This window comes from Macrobrachium rosenbergii, chromosome 26, assembly GCF_040412425.1.
Source record: "Macrobrachium rosenbergii isolate ZJJX-2024 chromosome 26, ASM4041242v1, whole genome shotgun sequence".
NCBI classification, from domain to species: Eukaryota; Metazoa; Arthropoda; class Malacostraca; order Decapoda; family Palaemonidae; genus Macrobrachium; species Macrobrachium rosenbergii.
In genome coordinates, this window is record NC_089766.1 from 4644031 (window position 1) to 4662716 (window position 18686).

Below are 18686 nucleotides of genomic sequence, written 5' to 3' on the forward strand. Positions count from 1 at the left end.
TGACACTGATAAGAAACAATGCACATCGATAAATAGGTTTACAACTTATGCTGCTCTATACAGACATCAAAATGAATGAACAGAGATCACAATACACCTTTAACAAAAACCTCAATGACAACAAAGACCACAAGAACCTTGCAGATTCATGAAAAGGCGTCCCTAACAAACAGATCAGTGACATGTTCTGTTATGCCTTGAATATACAATTTAGGCCAAAGGCCAAGTGCTGGGACATATGAGGTCATTCAGCACCAAAACAGGAATTGATAGTAAAAGGTTTGAAAGGTGTAACAGGAGGAGAACCTCACAGTTGCACTATGAATCAACTGTTAAGAGAAGGTGGAAAGATGGAAGAAAGAGAATACGTTGCAAAGAACCTTAAGTAACGCCTACAGTGCACCTTATGAGGTGCACAGACGGCACTATCCCCCTATGGGAGCTGTTATGCCTTGACCAGACTAACCCTTCCACTATGGTCGGACCACACTAACCCCAACATGAAATGTGTATACCATCACCTCAAACTGAAATGCCAATGCAGTTTAACTAACACAAATGAAATTGATACGAACATCAAAAATGAATTAGCTCGTAAAGTAAAACCCACCCAACTAAAAAGGATCGTTTTCAAACATAAACCAGACCAAAACAAGCTTGACTGCATCAAAGACCTTTTTATTATTAACATTTAACCACACCAGCAGGCTAAAATCTTGGCCCCTTGATATAGTTCAAAGGGTTTGATGTGGGTATGCTGCTTTTCTTAAATAAGAGCTGATATGACTGCATGGTCAAGTTGGAAATACTGGCCAGCTAAATGAAGAGATATTGAGGAAAATGAGATGTAAATTAAGAAAGCTACGACCTCAGGCCAAAGGGATGCTTTGTACAATCTCTGTCATTATTTACAAAGTACCAAGAGAAGTCAAAGTCAATGCAGGCCCCCTTATACGGAGATAGAAAGGATCTGCTATATATCATGACATGATTTCAATTAAATAGATTCTTGTCAGTCTTACAAAAACCATCTCATATAAAAACTTGAAAAAAGTGGAACACCATGAAAGATTCTCACTACAAACATCAAAAGAGGGACAGAGTACTCAAAGACTACATCAAAACAGAGCGCAGAGTTGTCCGCTAAGAGGAAATAACAACTGCATAAATTGCAGGAAGATATTGCAAATAATGATTGGTTTCTTTCATGGCAAAACCAACAAAAACGGTATAACAAAATTATACAAGCGTGATATTATTGGGAAATGTAATTCTCTGAGAGAGAGAGAGAGAGAGAGAGAGAGAGAGAGAGAGAGAGAGAGAGAGAGAGAGAGAGAGAGAGAGAGAGAGAGAGAGAGAGAGAGAGAGAGAGAGAATGAAACATTCATCTCACCCAAGCAAGTCAAACCAAAATTATCAAAAGGAAATATTGCTTTGGGCCATTTTCAAATTCATTATTGTGCTGTTAGAGAGAGAGAGAGAGAGAGAGAGAATCTGTTCCACCGCTTAGTGGATGATAGATTAGACCTAATCAAACCCTCCCCTACGTGGACTTGGACAGGATTTGTAATACTGTAATTACCAATACTAACATCCATCAACTATGACTTTGGAAATTGGATATAAGCTGCTGGGTTGCATTAGATTTGTGCCATGTATTGCAGCTGCTGAAATGACAGGTGGCACTGCATTCTGACTCATATGGAAGGCTACCCAGGGAATTGTCTCATTCATATCTCCAGTAAATAACTGTACTGGCTGAATGGGGAAGGTTGAAAACATGAGAAACAGTTTCATGGGGGGACAGATAGTGAGGGCAAATGACGAAGCACGAGCAATCTCAGCAGGATTAGGGTATAGCGCAGACTGGAGTACAGAGCTTCTAATGCTTGTTCTAGGATTGAAGTGAGACTGAAGCACAATGCTTTACAGTTTTAAAAGATGTGGCAGTTAGAGATAGAGAGAGGGAGAGTTAACCATTTATTTGCACTTTGATATTTAGTGCTAGTATGGAACCCAATTGTATGATAAACCTTGTCTTAACATCAAACATTTGTTCACAGCAAACTCTGCATTTAAGTACACGAGCTTAATTGGCAAAAATATTTACATTCAATATGCCTATTATTTCTAAGACAGCTGTCATTCCCCTTAAAATCAAAACGATACTTTCCCAGAAACAAGGACAAAGTTCCCATAAACAACAAGCAGGAAAATTATACCTAAAACTATTTATCAATACATTCAATATGGAGACATCAGAAAACCCAATGAAGACATACCATCCAAATTCGAAATCACTAATGTTTTAATGGCAGGTTTAATCATTATGGAATTTCAAATCCTGAAATTCTACTCTAGTCTTTGCAGTGGATCCCCAACCAACAATCTTCCAACCCCTCACAGTGGTTGAAACACAACAGTTGCCATGAGTATCCCTTTCCTAACTAGAACTCTTTCCTTCTTACCATGGACCCACAATGCATCAATCTTAACTCCCAGAAATTCCAAGTCTTATATCCACAGAGAGAGGGGATGACCTACTACCCACTTCAAAACATAACTTCTAAACATCCTTCCATTAAAAAGATTGAGGTTTTTCCAGTAAAGAAAGGGAGAAAAAGGATATGTATGTGTTTTTATATCTTTTACTTATGCTTTCAGTAAAATCCACTTTCTGTATTAAGCCTAATGTACAACTATCCAAAAAACTTGTTAACCTTGATGAAACTATGTCCCAACCACTCCAATTTGAATAATGTGTGTTAAATATACAAGTGCCTGAGCATATTTCCCTTTTTTTTTTCTCAAATTCAAAGCAGTAAGTCCAATTAAAGTACTTCCTTTAGAACGCACTGGAATTAAAAACGAATAAGGCCTGTGTTTTTATTATGTGGCTGCATTACAAAAGCTCAAATTCCTTTCCTTACCTTGAGAAGAATCATGCTGACCTAGAGACCCTGAAGTTCCTGGACCCGGATATAACCCTGTGGAGGGGAAAGGAAAATCAAGTTAGAAGACATAATCTGATACTCAATAGTTACAAAAATAAATCTTATGGTCATAAAATCCTCTACAAGTTGTCGACTTTGCAGTTGTCAGCATTTGCCCTACTGGGATCACTGCCTAAAGCATGCCTTGTATGCCATGTGGCAAAGTAGGGTCAACAAAGGTTCTTTGCATTGTCCCTCTAGCTCACACTTGCGGGGCTATCTGCCTTTCAATTCTTAGGTCTTCCCTTTAGTCTCTTTTTGCAGAAACTTCCATTTTTCCTTCTCATTCAAGAACAACTTCCAGGCGAGTATATGAACACCTAGAAATATGACTCAGTCATCTGATTAAAGTGTAATGATATGTTCTGTGATAGACCAAAGATTAGAAATTTCATAAAGTCCCTACTGAGTGACTGTGTCTTCTACCATAAACTGAAATAGACTGTTTTCTATGAGGTTGCTCCATATAAAATACAGTACTTATGATGATCTGACATCTCCAGTCAAAAGTAAGTCTCTTCTTATATGATCAATATGCAAAACAACAGCCATCAAAATCTTATTTTTATATCAATCCACAAGCTTGACATTTCTACCACAAAATAAATCATCCTAGTTCTCTTTCAGTCTAAATCAGCTACCTATCTGGACGTTTCATGACAAGTTCACACTCATCAAGCTGAAGACTAAAATATCACGATTCCTGCACAGTCCTTCAAAGGTCAGTAATTCACAGCTGTGTGCAAAGCAAATTATTAATACTATGCTCACTTTTTCACTAGCCTAAGGAGCATTACCACTCCTCACCTCCCGAACCTGAGAAGGGATGTAAGGACCAAAACTGGCACGATTGCCCACCAGCCCATGCTTTCTGCCATCCAACCACTTCTTGTGCCATTTTGAGTACTACAGAAAGTAAAGTTGGTGATCCAGTTTGAGAGGTAGTCTTTCACTGGGACTTCTCTCGGTGAACTGCATGCAGCTATGATTCAAGTGCTTTCACTTTTGCCAATAAGCAATCAGAGCTGCCCTTGTGCCCCATGAGGCCTCTGCCAACCTTATGAAACACTCTGCCAATCTTGGAAGACATCCAACTACAGCCAAGTGAACATAAGTCCCTATCAACAGCGCTTTCTTCTACCACAACTGTGGAAGCATATGTAAAACCCATCCTTGAAGTGATAATCATCGAAAATGCTACGGATCAATACACATGACTCTAGTATGGTCAGAAGTCCTGTGCCATAAGTTATAATCACATCCAATATAAGCCCCATGCTTGAACCTGGAACCATTCATTGAGTTTGGGCAAGATCTCACTCATAGGGCTCTTCCCTTGTCAAGTGCCACAATGATTAGGAGGATTAAGCAGAAGGACATTTTTCATGGGACAGATGGAAAGGCAGCGATTCTTTGCACTCAAGTGACTTATCCAGGTGCTGATGATGTTTGCCAACAGCCAGACCATCAACGAGCTCCCTTGTAACAGATTGGGCCTGGAAGTAGGAGCCCCACTACACCCATCTGCTCTTCTGCCTGAGTGAAGTTCCCTACTACCCACCCCCTTGAAATTAAGAGGGAGAAGTTCTTGTCCAGGGTGGGTCTACTAGGTTCCACCATCCCCGACCACATGCCAAAGAAACACCAGACTAGTTTCCATGAATGCTGCCTTTGGGAGCACCGTCCACCCCCATATTCCAAGTTCAGCAAAAAAAACCCTGTGAACCTCAAGTGTGAGATTTCGCCCAAGTCAGGACTAGGTCCTCGGATTGAGTATGTGGTATTTTCAATGTTGAGAACCTTTCTAGGCCTCTGGGGAAGTTTCAGTAACTAGTCTTTGCCTGTATTTCCTCAGTCTTTCATAGGGTATAGATGACTGAGAGGTTTATATAAAAAAAACAGTGTGTGTTACAAAAAAGCAACTATTTCTATAACAATTCTCTCTTTTTTCAATTTGTCAATTTTAATTAGGTCTCAAACTTTTGAACTATTAGAAAAATAAAACTTTCCATAAGCATGATTACTCTTGAAATTTGTTCAAGTAAGACCTTTAATTCAAATGTAATTTAAACACTCAAAATAGCTTTCTTTACCAAAGTTTGATTGTTCCACATCCTCACTTCAATTAAATGGGCACTCTCACATTCAAAAATATTCTAAATGGCCACATATTCAACATGCTATACGTGTATATAAAAAATAATCTACCCCTATACCCTGTCCAACAATTCTTTTTTTAAATACTATACAAGATTATCCACTAGCTAATTTTTCTTATACAGTACGTCAGAATATTCCATGTGCAACATACACTCAAAACAACTACACGCTGCCAATCTTTACAAGTTGACTATACAGGTGCTGCCTTCTATCTAAAGTCAGCCCGTCCCCCTCCAAACGGCTTATCTCATAGTCTCAAATATCAGGTTTCACGGATCTAGGATCTAAGCCGTTTGAATCACCAATATCCCATCCAAGCGTCATTTACGGCAAACTGACATGTCAGTTTAACTGATTTACAACTCATCTGTAAAAGTATTCCAATTTACGTCACACATCTTTGCAACTACTGTATAACTCCAGCTTTTTCTCTGATGTCTCATGCCACTCCATTTATAGAGAAACACAAACAGAACAACTTTAAACAGGCAGTCCCTGCCTACCAGCAGCATCAGTTAATGGCGTTTCGGTGCTACGGCGCTTGGCTAGCAACGCCGTTAACCAGATTTTCGGTGCCGCTAAGCAATTTTCAGTGCCAGCAAGTGGTTTATCGGCGCTGATATCTGGTAAGCAGCGCCGTTCAGCGGTTTATCAGGGCTATTATCTCCAATTTTCAGTTAGCAGCACTCGGCCGGGAACGTAAACCCCTCCCACTAACCAGTGACTGCCAATTAGAAACACTTCTAGACCAAACCAGTCGCTCTCCCATCCACACATTCTCACACCGGTTTCACTTTTATCATAAAAATTAGTTGGCCTCATCAATCTTACTCTCATCATCTTTTTCACTTCATCTCAATCCCGAAATACCTCTTCCCAGGGCAATGCCTTCAATCACCTTGCCTTTACAGATTGCAACAATGAAAAACCTGTGACACCCAATTTCTTCAAGCAGAGAATACAGGTCAACACTAACAGTTAAATTATATGTCAGATGTCCAACCTTAAACCAAAAACAAATGTCAGTCCTTAAAATAAATCAAATGTATCACTCACAGTTTTGCCCTTTTCATTATCCAGTTTTTTCTGTTCTTATAACACTTCCAAATATTCTAATGCGATTCATTTAAATTATTTAGTACTGGATTCACAGCAACAATGACCATAGGAGCTGCAATGCCAGTTTACAGAATCAGATCTAATCAAATCAAAATTCCAGGAGCTGGTTTTGAGCTTAACTTTTTTGGGGGGGGCAAGAATTTATATCATTCACATCATTTCTTATGTCAGGTGATCTGAGGTCACTTTCCCCTGAGCTGTCAGTTAATTTCAGTTCCCTTCTTTCCACATCAACTGCCTTTTTCCTATAATTTCAAATAGTGGCAAGATTTAAAATTTCCTTCTTTCATGTTAAAAGAAGTATGTATGCCTATTTAAAGTACCCAATTTTTACATTTCATAACGATATAAGTCAGCGTATTTTAACATTAAAAAAAATAACTTTGGTGTCAAGTATTTTGAAACACTCTTGCAAGACATTGACGAATTCCCTCGTTCTCCATCATCTCAAAAAAGTTTAATATCAAGTCATCATCTCTTCATGTGTATGTCATTAAAATTCATGTTACCTTACATTACACATTTTCAAAGGATGCTCTGGTAACGTAACTCTTCATGTCCACAATATTTAAATTCATACTTCACATTCACTACCTTTTCGAGATTTGGGGGTGGGAGAGATCCCAAAACTGATCAATAGCAAATTATTCCTTTATCGTTCACGAGCATACCAACATTTTTCATTTAATGCTTAATGTAAATTTATTTTTCACAGTATAATGGTGGTTACAGTGTTATTTTGAAGTTAAATACAGTACTTGCAATTTATTGTAGTATGGGTAAAAATTAAAAAAATAAAGAACAAAAACCAGCAGGAGTACCGTCAAAATGACAAGCCAATTTTCTAAGGATGGCATCATTTGCAGTCATCAGAATCTCAAGGGTTAATATTTACATGAAGCTCAATGGGTTAACACAACGCGAAACATGTTGTGTGCAGTTTCTGCCTGAATTTATTAGTGGATCAGGTCTTAACCTATGCAATTTTCTCTTGGATTTTCTGGAGTTTCCAACAAACTGTTCTCTTTCCCTCCTCAAAACGTTAAAAAAAATCAAAGTTCTTTGAAATAAGTTTAGTTTCCAGCTTCAGGACACCAAACCTCTAAGCGACATCATCATTCAGAACGCTGCTTTCCCGAGTGAAGACCTTGCTTGTAATAAAATCTCTCCAATACATTCCAGACAAAACTTTAATCCACTTCTTTGCAAATAATCCTTATAGCCTTTTCTTAGTCTTCTGTTTTCTTCTCCCTTTCACCATCCCTTTCTAATTCTAGGAGCTGATCAATGACCAGTTCTTTGTTATCGTGAGATGTGAATTACTCTGTATATGGACATCCTTCAGAAAAGAGAATATTAGCATGTTCTTCTTTCAATGGAGATGTGAATTACTCTGTATGTGGACATCTTTCAGAAAAGAGAATGTTAGCATGTTCTTCTTTAAATGGTTATCTTCAAAGCATATGCCAGATCACACAGCCTCCTTGCTATAACCTGACGCGCTGCACTGCAATCATGGTCCTCAGAAAATCCAGCAAATTTGAAGAACTGTACATGAGCTTTTTAAGAGTGATTTCCTTCTTTTCTTTATTATTAATTACCACCTGAATTATCTAATGTCTATGCCTTGTCCAACAGACCAGTACATATGGAAGTTCAAGTAAGTCTCCTATTCCGTACATATGGAAGTTCAAGTAAGTCTCCTATTCCTAAGCCTTAACAAAGATCACCTACATTCTTTGGGTCTGTCCTGGGACAAGAACTCAAAGATGAGCTAAAAAAAAAAATTACTAACAATAACAAACTATGTTACGCACACTGTCACTATTCATTACCTCAACCATCAAGCGCTCAAAGCACATTCAGTATATCAACTATTGAAATCCATGGTTCTGGATACTCTGTTTTACAAATTCTGGAATTTGCGAACCAATGAACCCATTAAATGCCATCCAAGGCTACATGGAGCTCTACATGGTCCAACAACGGTCACAAAAGTGAGTGCTATAGTCCCTTGTAGTTCTCATGGATAACTTCCAAACAATCAGTGTAGGGATACCTGCTGGTGTGGAACTTTTGGAAGCGTGAGTGCCTCATGCCTCCCAAAAGAGGCAGCTCCCCAGGAAATCTGAAGTCAAGGGTAGGAGGTCAGTGTTGCAGTCAAGTGAGGAGCATCAGAATCACCTTCATATTTGATTACCCACACAGCTTCTCGAGGACTTGCCACATCATCCCAAATGGGGAAAAACATGCATCTATACCAAGATGAGACGAAACGTTCCGGGAAATTGTTGTCATTCCTGATGGAGATTCATCTTCATCTTTAAAAGCCAAAGAACAAAATTTCAAGCATGCTGAGATCTATGACTGGCTTCCAATCTTTGTCTCCTGGACATGGAAGGTGACTTTAGAAGGCAGGTGATTTGTGGACAACAACTTCACCCTCCTGCTTCTCGATCACAGATTTTACCTCACTCTGCAAAGCCTTGAACCTTCCTATGTTAACTGAATATGATATGAATTGAACATAGAATTTAGGCCAAAGGCCAAGCACTGGGATCTATTAGGTCATTCAGCACTAAAACGGAAATTGACAGTAAAAGGTTTGAAAGGTGTAATAGGAGAAAAACCTCGCAGTTGCACTATGAATCAATTGTTAGGAGAGGGTGGAAAGTAAGATGGAGGAAAGAGAATATGAAAGGAGGCACAATAAAAGGAATGAAAAGGGTTGCAGCTAGGGGCCAAAGGCACACAAACAAGAACCTTAAGTAATGCCTACAGTGCAATGCATGAGAATTGACTCCTGAGTAAAGGAGGGTCTTAGCTATGATCTTTGCCACAACTAAATGGTAATGTGCTTATGAAGAGTGTTCCTGAATCCATCACCATCTCAGTTGCTGATCCAATAAGGAAATATATGGTGGGCTTCCAAGAGGCAACAATACATCTACTTGGTTTTTGGCCTTCCATACAAAGCTTGATGTTCTTAAGGATGCTGGAAATGGATTTCACCACTGACAGATCACAGCCCCAAGAGGAAGGGTTTACTTTCATCATTTAGTCACATTTCAGCCACTGAGACCTCCCTCACAGGTTCTGTAGTTTTCTCAAAGCCATACAGAACAGATATGATGACACCTTGGCAGTAAGAACCCAGTAATACAACTGTATCCAATATGCAGTAACACAAGTACAGGATACAATGACCTCTGCCTTCACCATGAGGAGGAAACCCATCACTTGAGGAGTGGGAGGAAGAAGAGATGATGACCCACTTCACATGCTAGATTTACCAGCAGTGAACTAGTCAATGTTTTAATAGGAGACAGGTGCCAGTGCCCTTCGCAACTAACTTGAAGATACTGTTAGTAAGCAAGACAGCTTGCACAGTAGGAATCTTCTGGCTCTTGACTGATACATGTCCAGTGAGATTTGTATTTCCTTACCACAGAAATATGGCAACGTGATTAATGGGGTTGTGTGGCATATACAGAATAATGCAAACACTAATATAAGTTATAAGGGATAGAGATCAACAAATTCAACTTACTGAGGTTAAATATGACAAACTTTTTATTAATTTGTATTTTTCATAGCTAAAAATCCTACGGTCTTAACGTGAGGATAAAATCTTCTAGCACCAGATGGAATCAGGAAAAAAAACATAAAAATTGTAGAACAAAGTGTTGGTGGTAATGGGACAGTGTCTTACATCCATAACAATTTAAGCAGCGCATGATGACAGCATAAAATCTGACATACAATAAGAAAGGAATGCTGGCTGAATCAAAACACCATCAGTGTAATTGTATTTATAGATTATCAGTCTGTGGATCGTGTGAATCCTCCACAAGGCTCTATTCCTTGATTCTCTGTATCATCTGAGTAATCCACTCTTTGGCAATTGTGCATTCACTCTCTCAGTCACATAAACACACACTACTTAATATATCTCACATTCCCTTTGTTTCCAATCTAGAAGCTTCTGATATTACATTTATCATTCCTAATACAGCTGGACACTTCAACTCTTCTTTCCAGTAAACTTTCTAATTAGCCAGAGCAACTATTTAATAGCCTTAGTGTTATAACAAGCTGATCCCTGTAGCCAACAGTAACATGAGCTGTCAGTATTATTTCATAACCCTTCCTAAACGTGACTCAGAAAAAACTTTTTTATCACTTTCTCTTAAGGGGTAATGTCTAAAAATTATGGAGGCCCTAATTCTTGGTCTCTTCTATTTATGTCTGTTAGTCTCAAAAGTTGCTTCAGTTATAATGAATCCTCCACCTCTAAAAATTTCTATCAGCACCTTGTAATTAGTTTTTACAGATGAATCTTTTCCATGCTATACTCTGAAACATTTACATACTTTTCTGGGGATAGACTATCAAATACTAGAATAATATTAACCATCTGAAATATGTCAAGCTGTCCAGAGAAATTATTTAGCTGAATTGTATTCTTTCATTAATTCAGTCCAACAGCATTAATTTCTTATTCAACTAGTTGACTCTGCAGTCTTGTTATAACAATCTGAAGAAGACAAATCTGAAATCACAAAGCATTTGAACCAGCCTGCCAAATCAAGGGGTTGGCTTGAAGGACTTATTCATAAACAACAAGTGACAACTGACTAAAGGTAAAATTCAAGAAGACAGACAGTTAGTTGGGAAGACAGCAAAGAACCTTTGGTGCTATTTACAGTACAAGGCAAACTTTAGGCAGCAAACCTCCCACACATACACAAACACAAAAGCTTAGCAAATAAAAAATAAAGACAGAGCATTTACCTGCAGCTTCCCTTGGTAGAAGTCCCATGAGTGGCGGTCTGATCACCATGGGTGGTGGGCTTGCCAGAGCCTCCTTCTCCCCAGTCCCATCCCCCAATTCTCCCCCTTCCCCCAAATTAGTGTCGTCACTATGTGAATCCTCTTTAACAATGTGAGAGGGAATCAGCACTGGCGAAGGCCTGCTGCTTGAACTGCTGGTGGGGGGTGGTGGCAAAGACTGGGATGCTTCACAGCTTCCTGAGTAGCCCTGAATGCGCTGCCGGAGGATGGAACCTTCGGTCACCAAATTTACTGCCTGGTCCGGCATGTGACTGTCCTCTTCTACCCCTCCCCCCTCCCCCTCATCTTCTTGCTTCACCTTTGGCACGTCTGCGGCAGGTAAGGACGCAGGTAACAGAGGGGGTGGGGCTAACTGTTGCGGTGATGCCTGTTGAGTGCTTCGTGGAGTGTTGTCCCCACGTTGGTTGGTTTGGTTAAGTGGTTTCGTGAGGGCGGCCGCTAAAGTAGAGCCCTCTAAGTGGGGACTTAACTCTAAACGGGATGGGGGTATATCTGAGCGGGGTGGGGTAGAAGGTGCTGCGGTGGAAAGTGGCAAGTTGTGGGTTGGACTGCTTGTGGGTCGGCGTTTTTTGGGTGGTGGAGATATATGGGACGGCTGTTGCAAAATATGACTTGTTGGAGAGGGTGTCGATCTTCTGCGCGGTGAGGACGGACCCTGCACAGCAATGGCACCTAAGCTGCTTACCACTTTGTTTACCAATCCTCCCTAATTCAGAAAAACAATGAGAAATTTGTTATCTTCAAAACATAGGAAAAAATTATAGGCCAAACTACAAAGCACCATTCTCAAATATAAAAGCAGATACTGCACTGCTCTACATATTACACATAACTGGCCTCATAAATCAGCACAAAAAGTCAAGAAAAAGCCAAAAATCAATACTCACACTCACTGAATCTCTGTGCAGCTGATGGGTACCTATGTGAGGATGGTGTTGGTTTTGTTCAGTCAGTCCCTTTATATGTAGCATCTCAGCTGTGCGTAAAAAGGTCGAGAGTCTGTCTTGAGACACGTAAACTTCTCCTTGGTACACAAAGCTGAGAAGCGCCGACATGTCCACATACGCCACATCTCGCAATATGATTATTGGGTGCTGGCATGGATTTTGCTGCAAAGAGAAAGGAAAACATTAAGGGAGGGAAACTGACCACAATCTATTTAAGGATGCCTATTTCTCTTGAGCACATGTAAGTTAACCTTATTAAATTTTACTGAATTACATGAAACCCTGTATACCATCCAATCACAATTTCTTGCTTAGCCATGGCATGCCAATAAATACTGACTGGACATGGCCTGATTTTTTATTTTTTTAGATGAATCCATGTGAAATATTTACGTCATTTTTATAAAAAAAAAGCTATGGTTAGGAGTCTGGATAGTTGATGTTGATTGGCATACTTTTGCTTATGATTTCCTTGCTTTAATATCAGCCAACTCATCACACATATCACTTAAAACCACAACATAACCATACTACTTCATTCAGCAATCCAACAATCAGACTATACCATGAAGCAAACTTGATGTAACAGTTGTATAAAATGTATCTACTCTTTAAAAATGGCAGTAAACAAAATACGATGTTTTCAATTACCTTGAGCAAGTTTCTGAAGTAAGGGGAGCAGGCAGATAGTACCACCTTGTGGGCCTTTAGACTGCGTCCCTCACAAGCCAGCGTCACGTCCACAAAGTCCTCATGGTCTCTTAAGTGCTCAAACGATGTGGCGATGTTGCTGTGAAAATTGTTCCACCGCAGGCAAAAGTGTTGGTCACTACCCATGGCGATCATGTGCTGCTTACTACTACACAAAAAAGAGAAAGAGAGAGAGAACTATTACAAAAGAGAATGCGGAATTCAAATGTCCAACAACATCTAAATTTATATATATTCAGTTTTGTGAAAATGAAGACTTGTTACAATAATAAACTACAAAAATGTTGATGAAACATTGACAAAACAGAGGTTCTCAGACATTAGAAAGACAAATATGTAAGATCAGGAACAATTTATAATTCCTGTACTCCATCAATATGAAAAGGAACTTCGTTGCAAAACCAAAAAACCATTTAATATTTTCTCTACAGAATAAATACTTCCCGAACATCAAAAATCACCATCTTCCTTACAAAATTATGTGAAATACCAATGTTCAACTCTGAAAATTTTTCACACTTGCACATGTTCAACCCACCCACACCTCAGTGCCAAGGTAAAAATTTGATCCACTTTCTGATAACACAACTGGCTACAAAACGTGATTTCAGCCAGCAACAAAGACCCACGACAGATATCCTTTGAATCTACAAGAGAAAACAAATTTCCAAAGTGCTTTCTGAGAGAGTTGTAGATGCAGTATGCTGTACTTGTTGTACTGCTAATTCCTCCTATTTCCACACTTTCTTAAGTGATGGTGATTAAAGGACAAAATCAGTCGGAAATTTCTATAACAACTTCCTCTCCATGGTTTGATTGCCAATAGGAACTGGCCAATGCCTTAAAATTAGTCGGTTATCTATAACCAATTTACTCTTGATGGTCTGATAAGAGTTGGAGTAAACAGCTACCAAATTATAAATTAATATTTCAACATTTATGCAAACAAAATTGCACCTCACTCATTTACAATGTCAGCTAGAACTGAAAAAAAAAAAGGATGACTAAACATGTACATTATTGAGCTACAAATATTTTATAAATGACTAAAGCAACAGCTATCAAGAAGGATCTGGGCTTACAAATAACCGATAAAATTTCAGTGAGACTCTGACAATGAAACTACCAAAACCATAAGGCTTTCAAGATAAAAAAAAAAACTACAAACAAAATTTTCACACACACACACACACACACAAATTTTGATTCTTTATCTAAGGATGATGTTACCATACTGCTGGTATTCAAACTATACCTAGAGCACACAAACACTGGGAAAATGCAAGTTAAATACTGTACCAACGTGTGATTTTGATTTTCATTTAGGATACACATTCTTTATCACTTGATCTTAAAATTTACCAACAACTTTCCCTTTTTCTTAATAACAAACATTTAAAAGATGATTTAACTACCGATAATGATTTATCTTATATTTCAATCCTTGAAACTATACCATAGGACCTTTCCATTTCAAAGATTATCAGATTAAACCTTGACACTTTCTCTCAATACAAGATGCCTAAGTGAAATCAAGTGATTCACACTCAAGGCCACCTATCACAACCAATATGATTTCCCAAGACATACTGTCACGACACAATGAGGACTTGTTCACAGAACCAAACCTGCATAATACATGGTGATTCTGACCTTTACGACAAAGACTAGGGATAACAATTACTCACATATGACTTCTTTTGTCCCACACGATCTAGAGAGAAAATGACAACAAGACAAAATACGGTTAGAACGTAGAAACAAAAATCAATACGAGGCTGGTGAACTGCGTCTTGCCATCATACAGCTGCCTGATCTTTGTGGAACAGCGTCTTTCACCTTTTTTCTTGTGGGAGCAAGGGATTTTCCTTTAACATCCTCCTATACATCCTAGAGCAATTTTCTATATAGTATAAACAAAATATTCACTTCTATTGAGAGGGAGCAAAACCATCAACTTGAAAGTCCACAACGAACTGAACACTGGGTCACGGTTATTTCTCCTACTAATAAATTCACCGTTAAATAGTCACGCAATTAACAATTCCACACAAGATCATTCTTTAAATATACACAAACAATCGCCTCAGAATACCTGCCACTCAGCAGAAACCATTAACTCGTTCAACACAGGCGAGAGTTTTGAAAAGATTACGGATCAAATGTGTTACATGACTGGCGTTCACTGACAACAGATACACTATGGTACGTTACGAACACTCCAGGGTCATGGGTAAGGCGCAAGACCGCCATACAGTGACGTTCTGTCGCTTATCATTACGTGTGGCATAACTCCTGCATACATATTGTCTTCCTGGCGTAAACAACTCGTATACCCATTGATAAACCCCCTCTTATCAGTGGCCCTGAAAGCCTCGTATCATGAACTATTGAGAAGGGAGTGACGCAAATACTCCCCGAGACTACGTTCAGCAGGGTGAATGATGCAACCAACCTCAGCTGAGATAAATACCTTTTTCCTTTAATACTGGAAATGAGGAAATTTCCAATTTTACTGTTTTACTTAATAAATACTATCAAATAAATAATAACAAACATAAAAAATATTCCTATTGTCCTTTTCATACCTACCCCAAGTATGCTATTTAAGGGATCAAATTTTATCTACTTACAATGAGTAAGAGTGAGGGCAATCAATATAAGGTGGCTAAGTGGTTTCTCTAAGATAAAGACAGGCCTTGTGAGGTGAGCTGATGATAAATACCACTCAGAACTCAAGATTAAAAATCAGGAGCTAAGAAACCAATAACTTTCCCTCCCAGCCATTACAAAAATTGGTTGACAAAGTGGCAAACTTTAGGTCACAGTAATTTCATCATGTGCTCCACTTCCTTACAATGCATTTGACATGACTGTAATTGACTTTTCAAGAATAAAGCAAACTGGAAATCAACCTAATAAAATTCTGTACTATTATGATAATATAGCAACTGCAAACTAACATCCCTCTATAATTAACTTCAATGAACAAAAGCTGACAGCATAATCATGTGGTAAAGAATGCATAAATCAAGACAAGATATTCATTACAAAGTGAAATTCACGGACAGACTTCATCGTGTACTTTCAAGTACGAGCCTTCAGTATTGCACAAAAGGGGCAAACAGCGCAGACGATGAGTTGGAAAGTCCAAGTTAAGCACAGTCCGGCTATCAGACGAAAAAATAATACATGCTCGCATTAACCACTTTATTCCAAAACATCTTGGACGACCTTGCCAGATAAGATATGATAGAGGGTGAAGCTCCTGAAAACACAGACTCACCAGTACAATGAATGGCCCATGACTGATAGCTCAATGTCGCAGAGAGGGGGAGGAGAAGTACCTTCGACCAGTATCCTGGTCTGGCTAAATCTTTCCATTGTTTGTTCGATGATCCTGTACGTATTACGGATCTGTCATTTATATGCCATTTGACGAGGAAACATGTATATTTGAAGAAGATGAGTAAATACATTTGAACATGGAAATGAATAAATATGCCATCTGACAAGGACTTTTCAATAATGACAGCCAATGTTCACAAGCCTATGATACCACTTCTAATGCAACCTGCCACGTGGCCAACTATTGATATATCAAAGAGATAAGTCCAAATTCATGTGCACAACCAGAAAAGTCCATGACCCTGAAGTTCATTTTAATGGACAACTATAAAATGCTCAAACAAAAGGCCTTGCATATAGGCTACTACTGTTAACTTGCAATTCTTGAATGAAGCATTCTTCGCTTCTAATTTAGCACCTTACTCACTGGAATTATGAAGAAATAAGTAAAAGTCGTCTGTTCACAGCACTTTTAGAACAAAAGATTCGAACCATGCGATGGTAACACTATCATTTTTCTGGATGTTGAGTGATAAATTAAGTGTAAAATCGGAAATACATGAAGTGCAAAATAGCTATTAGAATAAAATACTCCACTGCTAAAACATGACTTTTTTGGCGGGTCAAACTCAAGTTAAGGCGACTGACTTCAGCAGTTTGAAATAATGTAAAACAACACTGCCTTGAGACAAGCAATTTCCTAAGATGAGACACTTGCTTGGCTACAAACTACAGTCAACCCCCGGTATTCGAGGGGGATGTGTTCCACTATCCCTTGAGAATAGCTAAAATCTGCGAATACTTGACACCCCTCTAAAAACTGCCTATTTTGATAGTACAAAACACCAAAAAACCCTCTAAAAATGCTTATACCTGGATATTTTAATAATTTCATCACAAAAAGTGCATTTACTGTAGTCACAAAATTAATATGAAAATACATTAATTTGTGGATATTTCTCTACGAAAAATGCTGCCAACGGCCGAATTTTCCGTGAATAATGTGTACATTATTCACATTATCCACAGAGAAGCCGCAAACCCAGAACCGTGAATAGGAAGAGGTCCACTGTATGCATCAAGTGACAAAGTTCTTAAAAAACCCTTTGAAAGAAAACTTCCCAAAATGTTGTACGACCACATCCAGCGTTATATAACAGAACAAAATCCATTTTGCACTGACAACTAACAGCAACTGTTATGATTTACCAAACTGATTTAATTACAGTACAGTCAACCAAGTCAGTCATACAAGGAAAAATACACACTAGAATGCTTCTACGCCACGACAGACGAAAGAACTCAAAAGTACTTGACTCTAGAGGGGTTTATAATTTTAAATGTTAATAACAGCTTCATTTTTATTTCATAAATATCACGTCACAAGGACAAAATGTTCGAGGTGATAACGACAAAGTGACAATGCCTCTTATAATACTTGTCCTTGGTTATTGGGAATACATTACAGTGACAAATACAGTAATCTAGTCTTATCTCACTATTCAACGTAGATATCAGTCCACATGTAATCACGTTCCCTTCCACATTTAACATTACTCCACACGCCTTAATGTGACACATGCAAAATACGTTCACACCTCTCACCAGAAAGCTTTTAATCATGTAAAACCTTCGTACACTGTTAATTTTATTGTCTCAAGCTACATGCTGTACTCCAATTACAGTATGTATTAACATGAAGCATCAAATACTATGCAACTAAAAAAAATTGACTGACTAGCAGAGCAAAAATTATGTAATAAGAAGCAAATGTAATTCACCCTTTAAAACTACTAATGATTTGACAGTTTAAGGGACCCATTTCAAAAGGCAACATTCAAAATCACAAAGAGAAAAATGACACAATTGTGTTCATTGCCAAGGGAAAAAAAATCTGGGGTAATAAGGCCTAAAACAAACCAAATTCCTCACGCTTTATGGAGTTGCATAAACCTTTTTAAGAGGTAAACTCTTCTCAAAAAGGTCTGCCATAGATACATATGGCTACCTCTACAAGTATTGAACACAGTGATTCATCAAAGGGAGGGCATGACACAGCATGCTCTCAAAATGCCAGGTATCCTAACATGTTTAATGTAAAACCAATTTTTTTCATTCCCAGCCCCAGTGCTATTTTAAGATTTTCCTTTTATACGACATCAACTCTGTCTAACGCTGACATGCTGGGGTTGAAACGCATGTTTAGAAGGAACGCACAAAGAAGAGACAGACACCAAAATCGGTTCTGATAATGATCACGTGATGATGAAATCAAGTGTTCTAGTGTTATCTAGATGTAACCTTCCTTTACCCGACTAGTTCCCCAAGTCTTCATCTGATTTTGTAAAACGCTTAAAAATGTAGTGCTACCATTTGTGCATTTCCCCAGGTATCTTTGAAAATCCCATTACTTTTCTCATTTCAACAGAAACTGAATTCAAAATGGACCAGGGTAAGACAAAAGTACCTTCTAGATAAAAAAAAAAAAAAAAAAAGCCTGTCCACCCATGACCTAACCAATGAAAGTTCCTGTAATAACAAGAGAGATGACGTA

General features: G+C 38.5%; 1 protein-coding gene across 25 annotated transcripts in view; it reads right to left on the minus strand.

The window, feature by feature from the left end:
• LOC136852948 (broad-complex core protein isoforms 1/2/3/4/5-like) overlaps positions 1-18686 on the minus strand; it is an 83772-nt gene that overhangs the window by 55232 nt on the left and 9854 nt on the right. For 13 of the 25 annotated variants that reach the window (XM_067127996.1, XM_067127988.1, XM_067127995.1 and 10 more), the window contains exons 2-5: positions 12725-12932; positions 12014-12235; positions 11067-11832; positions 2931-2987 (exon numbers count right to left, since the gene is read on the minus strand). In XM_067127996.1, the coding sequence (XP_066984097.1) occupies positions 2931-2987; positions 11067-11832; positions 12014-12235; positions 12725-12919 (1240 nt within the window). In that variant the 5' untranslated portion in view covers positions 12920-12932. The remainder of the gene's footprint in view (positions 1-2930; positions 2988-11066; positions 11833-12013; positions 12236-12724; positions 12933-18686) is intronic. The other 12 variants (XM_067128002.1, XM_067127990.1, XM_067127994.1 and 9 more) reach the window with 3 other exon arrangements.